At 19.0% G+C, this 9,161-nt stretch overlaps 2 protein-coding genes across 2 annotated transcripts; both read right to left on the reverse strand.

Moving 5' to 3' along the window:
• Positions 1–976: 976 nt before the first annotated feature.
• PRSY57_1205400 (IMP-specific 5'-nucleotidase, putative) lies at positions 977–3,406 on the reverse strand (the record flags this gene model as incomplete). The annotated part of the gene is made up of 9 exons (XM_012908484.1): positions 977–1,094; positions 1,270–1,438; positions 1,600–1,677; positions 1,780–1,997; positions 2,207–2,339; positions 2,423–2,573; positions 2,697–2,824; positions 2,917–3,153; positions 3,304–3,406. The coding sequence occupies 9 exons, from the start codon at positions 3,404–3,406 to the stop codon at positions 977–979; spliced, it is 1,335 nt and encodes a 444-aa protein (XP_012763938.1).
• Positions 3,407–4,360: 954 nt separating this feature from the next.
• On the reverse strand, positions 4,361–7,931 carry PRSY57_1205500 (eukaryotic translation initiation factor 3 subunit 8, putative; the record flags this gene model as incomplete). Its single annotated transcript, XM_012908485.2, has 3 exons — positions 4,361–4,529; positions 4,750–7,484; positions 7,851–7,931. 3 exons carry the CDS (start codon positions 7,929–7,931, stop codon positions 4,361–4,363), a joined length of 2,985 nt encoding a protein of 994 aa, XP_012763939.2.
• Between the last annotated feature and the right edge of the window lie 1,230 nt (positions 7,932–9,161).

A 9,161-nucleotide genomic window follows, 5' to 3' on the forward strand; every position in this document is an offset into this window, starting at 1 on the left:
TTTTTCACCATAAAATAATAATAATTTTTCAACTGTAATAATTATACAAAATTAAAAACTATATATATATATATATATATATTATCATATTAATTTTTACGAAAAAGTTAAAGACACACTATATATTTTAAATATATTGTTTTCATTTTTCTTGTTAGTAATATTTTCACAAAATGATATATTATTTTTTGATATATTTAAAGGTTTAAAGTGAATATATAAGTATAATAAACTTGTAAATATATAATTTTATTAAAATATAATTTCAAGGGTAAAATAATAATTATGCACAATTAATACTTTAACATATTATATAAAAAATTCATATGTTTCTTTCATTCATTCAAAAATGGTTGTATATTTTATTTTATTTTATATTTTCCCTTATGTATAATATAATATATACAAACAATAAAAATGAAAATATAAATAAAAATATAATAATATAGAATATAATAAAAACAAGTCAAATCAAATGAAAATAATAAATTTATTAATTAATCTTACAACACATTCTACACTGCATATATGCATATAACAATATTTGGAATGTATAAAAAGAAGTAGCACGTCTAAAAATTTATATATAAAAATAAAATATGCATTAACGATATATACTATCTATTATGTATATATATATTTTTTTTTTAAATCCATAAATCTAATTAAATTATGTTGAATGGATTCTTTGAATATTGTTTTTTTAAGATATTATATATCATGATGATTTTACCAAAGAAAGTGCACTAACAAGAAATAAATATATATATTATTTATTTAATAAAAATGGAAAAAAATAATTAACAGGTGGAATATATAAATAAATAAATAAATATATCTTATTTTTAATTAAAAAAATATATATATATATATAAATATTTATGCAAGTATTCATAATATTATATCATTTTACAAAATTATATATATATATATATATATATATATATTTATTTATTTATATATATATATATACATATTATTGATTTTCATATAAAACTTCCGGAATAAATGATTTTATGTTTAAATGCATTATACTCTTTAAGCATGCTTTAGTTTCTTGAGGGTTGCTAACCCATAATGTTAAACTACAAAATCTGTTAAGTATAAAATAAATGAATAAAAAAGTGAAACATATACATATATACATGTATATAGGATTATACTTAGTTGCAGTATATATCTAGGTTTTATTTTTTTTTTTATTTTTTTATTTTTTATTTTTTATTTTTATTTTTTTTTTTTTATTATGGACACATATATAAATCTAACCTTGTTGGAAAATCATTTCCTGAGTGTAAGAACTGATCACCGATATGGCAACATTTCTTTTTTTGTATTTTTAATAACTTTTGTAATATTAATAACCCTTCCGCTTTATTACCAACGTCTACCCATAAATCCTGTCCTCCATTAAATGCACAATAAGGTGCCGTTATTTCTATAACAAAAATAATATTGATATATTAATTAATTAGAAAAAGTTTTAGCATATATAAGTTAAAATTATAAAAATGTTCATACATTTATATATATATATATATATATATATTTATATTTATTTATATACAGTCCTTTATAAATATTCTAATTTTCAATTACTATTTTTTATAATTTCTTTTTTTATACGAATAACTGCTTCTTCTAGTACTTCATATTTTATCATGTAATTCTTTTGTTCTGCCAAAAAAATAAAATAAATAAATTATATAACACACTTAATAAAGATTATTTCAATAAGTAATAGACACCTTTCTGTTAATTATAATGTTAACATATTACCATTTTTAATATTTAAAGATGGTATTTTATTAGGAACCAAACCAATTGATTTTTCTTTTCTTTGAATTTGTGCACATAAGCCAAAGTCTTTTATAACCTTTTCTAAACATTTCTCCGATATATTTAATATTTCCTGAACAGTGTCATAATCAACAAACTTTTTATAATGTCTCCACTCATTTTCAGGTACTGAATATAAGGTAGCATCTTCGTTACATCTATATTAAATATAATGTTTTATATAAAAATAATTAGGTATTTAAATATATACATGCTTAAATATACTCATGCATACATTATCTAATAATTAGATTCTTTATCTTTCTCCTTTTTTATTAAATATTGATTTTCAGAAATATTAATGGATACATACAAAACACATATATATTTTTTCTTTTGTAATTTTTTTTTTTATTTTATATTTTACTTGAATAAATAATTACTTTCACCACCCATAACATAAAAGTTTTTATATGATCCATCCTTAATATTATGCTTCGAAAAATATTTTAACAAATTCTCTAATCGTTTTTGGTATTTTTCTGCATCATTGTTGTAAGCTAAAAAAAAAAAAAAAAAAAAATATATATATATATATATATACATATACACATTTTGATCATTTATACATTCTTATACTTACAAGCTGCTGTCACTATGGCAATACTCATTTTCTTCAATAAACATGATATATAGCCAGCTAAAACTTCATCATTAAAATCATGACCATCCGGATATAATGTTTCGTCAGCATCAAATGTTAATAAATCTAAACCTTCTTCAAGGGACAAAATCTTATAAGATAAATAAGTAAACACATAAAGATATTAAAATATACAGATAATTTTATATGAATATCCTTTTTCAAATGTGTACATATATATATATATATATATAGTTCATTATTTTTTATCTACTTGAGCAAGATTAAGTATATGCCTAACTTCATTGAATGTTGGTGGAGCATACAATCTTTTCGTAATACGATATTTTTTATTATATGTGTGAAAAGCCTTCGTTATAGGTAATTTTGTAAAAAATATTCCTATAAGAAAAAATGAAATAAACAAAAAAAAAAATATAAAATGTCTTTATACATGTATATATTTCTTACTTCTTCCATTTTAATTTACTAACCAACATCATCTATCAAATATTTCAGTCGACTATGTTGTGGATTATAATAATGATCAATAAACATTTCTTCTATGCTTAATAAAACATTATCAATATTTTTGTCAATACAATTGGATACAAAAAGAGATCTAAATATTTCTACAAGAAACATGATCAAACTGTCTTTGTTTTTTAATTGATTGTAGCTATATCGACTATTCCACTGAACAATATTTTTTTTCATATCTGAATTCATAACTATATGTTATTATAAAAAAAAAAAAAATAAATAAATAAATAAATAAATATATACATATATATATATATATATATATATATATATATATATACATTAAATAATGAAAAATTTAAAACACTTTTCATATTTTTTAATATATTTACATTTACCATTTCTATCTGATAAAGTAAAAAAATCATATGGGTCTTGTTCAGAAGAACCTAAAGGAATATCCTCAATATTATCAAATGTATTTATGTCCAAATTCTTCATCTTTATAAATAATAAATTTTCATTATAATTTCAGAATTGATCACAAGGAAATTTTATTTCCCAAACAATGAAAATAATATAATATGTATTTGATATATATATATATATATATAAATATATTTTTTTTTTCAGCTTAGTAGACAAACGGCTACATAAAAAAAGTTCGAAATGGTTATATATAGATTACGAACAAATATACATATTAATAAATATATATATAATATATTAAATATATATATATATATATATATATAATAATAATAATAGTGATACAGTAAGTGAATTTATTTTTATTTTTATAATTAATACATATATTTATATTTCTCCTTTACAAGAATTACAATACCCTTAGTGTTATTTTTTTATTTTTATTATTTATTTAATATGTTTTAATGAAATAAAGCTTAAAAGAATTTTATATTTTAATCGTTATATAATGGTTAATTATATATATTAAAACGAGACATTAAATGAAATATATCATTTTTATATATGCACATGTTAAATAACATTAATTAGTTTATTATATACTATTATATATATATATATATATATATGTATATATGTATATATTTTTTTTTTCTTCTTGATGTAAATACCACATATTTTGTTGGTAACAACTAAGGCATTTGCGTTGTGTGTAGATTCTTCCACATTTTTTTTTTTTTAACATATTTTATATATTTTTTTTAAAAACTTTTTGAATAGTTTATTTTTATAAAATTATTTTAGTTGTTGAAAATTATAAAAAATAAATACACATATATATATATATATATATATTTGTAATAATTTTGAACATATAAATATTTATATAGAATTTTTATTTTTAATTTATAAAAATTGAAAACATATGGATAAAATTCATAGAAAAGAATAAATAATAATAAATTCATGAAAATATTTTAAAAAAATAAAAAATATCTATACATGTATTTATAGATATGTAAGATATTAATTTTTTTTGTAATTTTTATTTGCATTATTATCTTTGTAATTTTTTTTATAATGTGCATTTTTCTTTTGGTTATAATTTTTTTGATATTTTTGATCTCCTTTCTTCTGTGTCCAGTTTGATTTCTCCTCTTTCATTTGTGTTCTTCTCTCTTGCATGAACATAAATCTATAAAGAAGGCAAAAAGAAAAATGTAATGAAAATATTAAGAATGTAAAGAAAGTATCATATGCTAATATATAAAAGGATAATATGGATATATACAAAAAAATATAAACAAATGAATATATACGTAGTATAAAAATATATGATGACATATATATATATTTATATATATATACATATAATTTGATTATTTATTGATTTATTTATTTATTGATTTATTTACTTTGGGTTTTTCATGTTTAAGGCCAATTCGTTTTGCTCCATTACTTCATTTACATTTTCAGCCAACTTAAGAGCCAAATTTTGTAAGGTAGTTGGATTAACTTTACTAATAAGTATAAATTTACTACTTTCATTCCAGAAAGCTGGTATTTCTTGATTAATCATCATTTTACTTAGTATAGAATGTACGACATTTTGATTTAAATCAAACATAACACATAATTGATCAATAGAGAATGATTCATATATTGATATATATCTGAATATATATGTTCTCATAGCTTCTTGTTTAATTTTTTCCTTAAGTATATTTTGTACTTTTTCTTTATCTGGGAATTTTGGCCAGATTGATAAACTAAATATTTTTTCACAACATAATTTCCAATTACCCTTTTGTAAATGTTTTGTTGCTAATATAATAATTTCTTTATTATTTTCAGGAGGGTTGTTAAATATTTGTTTATCATATATATCTAGAAATCTTCTAAATTGTCGTGATATAATATCTTTTTTTGATTCATATGTATTTTTTGCTAAATTTGGTACTTCTAATAACATGGCACATATATTATTTACACATTCTATTAATTCTATAGATATATGCATGTGATATGATAATAATCGTCTTTTTTCTGCTCTTTCTTGTTCTAGGGTTTTTTCTTGATTTTTTAAATTTGATATACCTTGAGCTATTAATTCCTTATGTTTATTTTGTGAACAAATTTCCATTAAGCAACAATGAGCTTCATATATTTTCCCGTGTCTAAATGCACATAAACCTAATTGTATTAAATTACGATTATATAATATTTGCGTTTGTATATCTGAATTCATAGCTAATTCATGTACATTAGCTACATTTAATAATTCTTTGGCTTCCAAATATTCATCATATAAACTTTTATTATAAGATAATTGTAATAATGCTTTTACCTTTTGTTGCTTTGTTCCAAATTCAAATATTTCATATACATATTCTTCAATAATTTTAGGTGGATTAATACTATCATTATTAATTAATTTTTCATCAAACAAATCATTATCAATTCTTTTTTTTTTCTTACCTTGTCCATCTTCCTTTGATGCAATATTATTTGAATTATTTAATGAATCTGATAACATTTCTTTTCCGTTCATTAGGTAAGTCCATATTTGTTTAAATAATATTTCAGGTTTATAATACATATGCTCTAAAATTCTTGAGGATATGTGAATAGCTAAATCAGGCATATTTTTTAAACATTTAACATAATTATATCCTTTTTTTAATAAACCTATCATATGTATTGTTTTACCTAATCTTTTTCGATATTCTTCTGTTTGAACATCTATATATAATAAAGCTTTTAATAATTCATCATCTAATTTTGCTAAAAATGATATAAGTGTTTTACAAGATTTTATAATTTTTTCTTTTTCATTAGTTGTTTCTTCTGTTATTTCTTCTGCTATGTTTATTGATACTAAATAAAAGTTTTCATTTTGAATTAATATATCTAAAATAAGTTCTACATATTTAAATACTTTATTCCATATATTAAAAGACATATAGGTATATACACTGGATACTACATCAAATTCTAAATTAATTAGATGTTCTAAAACTTCTATATAAGATTGTGTACTAATTGTTTTTGCTATTTCACATAATTTAGATAATATATTAATATGTTCATGTTTATCTAATCCCTTTCTACCTCTTTTCTCTATAACTAATTTAACTCTTTCCCTTATAACATCTTCAGTTAAATTCTTCGTACTTAATAATTCTGCATATCCTTTATTTTTAGCTGATTGTGAATCTTCCACAACACGATTAGCTTTTTCTTCTTTTTTGGTAGATTCTTTTTTTACTTTTTTCTGTTTAACTGTTTTTTTCTTTTCCACTTTTGTACTAGTTTTTAAACCCCATTTACTCATAGCATTTTTTGTTTTATCATCTTCTTCATCAGAAGCATAATTATCATCTTCACTATAAGACCAATCGTCACTATCATCACCATCATCACCATCATCACCATCATCATCACCATCATCACCATCATCATCACCATCATCATCTGCTTCATCTTCTTTTTCTTCATCATTATCATCGTCATAATCTTCTTTTTCTTCTTTTTTGGTAGATTCTTTTTTTACTTTTTTCTGTTTAACTGTTTTTTTCTTTTTCCCTTTTGCATCTTCATCATCATCTTGATCTTTTTCATCTTCATTATCATCATCTTGTTCTTGTTGTTGTTCTTCGTCTTCCTCCTCCTCTTCATTGTCTTCATCATCTTCATCATCATCCATATCTTTTTTTCTGTCATCTTTAAAGTCGTCAGGATTTTCATTATATAAGTTTAATTTTTCTTGATAAAATTCACTACATTTTCTAATTTTGGCTCTCAATTTATTTAAGGTTTGTGCTTTATTCTTGCTCAAATTTTTTTTTTCTACATTATTCTGGAATGTTTTTTCAACATATTTAGATAATTTATCTAAGTATATTATAGCAAAATTAGGGATACAATCAGCGCTTTCTTTTATCATAAATTTATATAAATTTTCATAATCTTTTAAAAGAAGATTAAAATCATTATTATCCATATTCTCATTTAAACTATTTCCTGTAGTTTCATAAAAATGTAGCCTTTTCCCTTCATATGTTTTAATAACTCTTTCTTCTTCTTCTGAGCTGCTGCTATCTATGGCTGCCCACCTTTCTGCCTGTGCAGAGACAATGGGCTTCTTTTCCTATAAAAATGAAAAAACAAGAAAAATAATAATCACATAAATGTAAATATATATATATATATATATAATGATTACTTATATAAATCCATCTACACATAAAATATGATAGTTAAATATAAAATTATATATAAATTGAAAGAATAGAAATAGTTAGCATATAATAAACTAAGCTACATTTTACAGCATAAAATGTAAAAATATATATATATATATATATATATATATATTTTGTGTTTTCTTTTCATATAAATATATAAAACAATTTTTTATTAATTTTATTATGTATACATATAATTATGTATTTTTCTCATAATTTTATTACATATATTATATATATATATATATATGTATAATTTTTTTTAATACCTCAACTTCACTCTCTGAAGATTCTGTTACATTATCCCCACTATCTTCATCAATTGCCTTGGCCCAAAATTTCGATTGCATTTTTAGAAAAAGTTATAAAAAATTAATTGAGAAAAAAAAAAAAAAAGGGGAAGTGTTTTATATACCAAATTTAATATGTAGATATAAATATGTAACATATATATATATATATATATATATATGTGACTATATTAAATTACATATAAGAATAAAATATATAAAATATATTATATATCTAATATATATAATTATAAATAAAAAAAATTCAACGGAAATTATAAATATATAATATATATATAATAATAAATAAAAATATATATATACAAAATAAAATTAAAAATTAAAACGATCTCATAAATATAAAGAACAAGATTATTATTTTATGCTTATTATAAAAAAATAATATTTTTTTTAATATATAAAATAAAAATAATTTATGTAAAATGTATTATATATATGGGACTTATAAAGATAATATATATATTACAATATATTATAATTATAAAATATAAAAAAATATACATAAATATATAAGTAATATATATATTGTATTTTCATATTTTATATATAAATAAATTATTATATTATAATAAAAATGATATTATTATATATATATAATAATATATTATTAAGATGGGATATAATATATATATAATATATTTTATTTATATATATTTATGAGGATTAATAAATATGAAAATTTATAGTCATATATTATATATATATTATATATGTTATACATATTATATATTTAATTACATCTTTTTTTTTCTATTTCAAATAAAACAAAAAAAAAGAGAATTAAAAAAATTATATATAACATAATAATATAATATTTTTCTTATTATTATATTATTATGTTCGGGCTTCTTTTTATTTTCTTATAAATTTATATATTATAATTATTATATATATATATATATATATATATTTTATTTTATAATGTAATTTTTTTTATATTTTCTTTTAAAGAACCATATAAATATGAATCTTTCATTTTTTATATTTCTATCTATTTATATTATAAATATCAAAACAATAATATAAATTCCACATATAGCTATGCTCCTTAAATTTCTTCATTTTTCATTAATTTATTTATAATTCTTAGAACAATTTTTTTTTTTTAACACAGAAATGAAAAAAAAAAAAAAAAAAAAAAATATATATATAAATATGAATATAAATATAAATATAAATATAAATATTGTATATATATTCCTTTTAGTTAAAAAAATATAATAATGATTCATTATATATATATATATATATATATAATAACACATATAT

This window comes from Plasmodium reichenowi, chromosome 12, assembly GCF_001601855.1.
Source record: "Plasmodium reichenowi strain SY57 chromosome 12, whole genome shotgun sequence".
Lineage (NCBI taxonomy): Eukaryota > Apicomplexa > Aconoidasida > Haemosporida > Plasmodiidae > Plasmodium > Plasmodium reichenowi.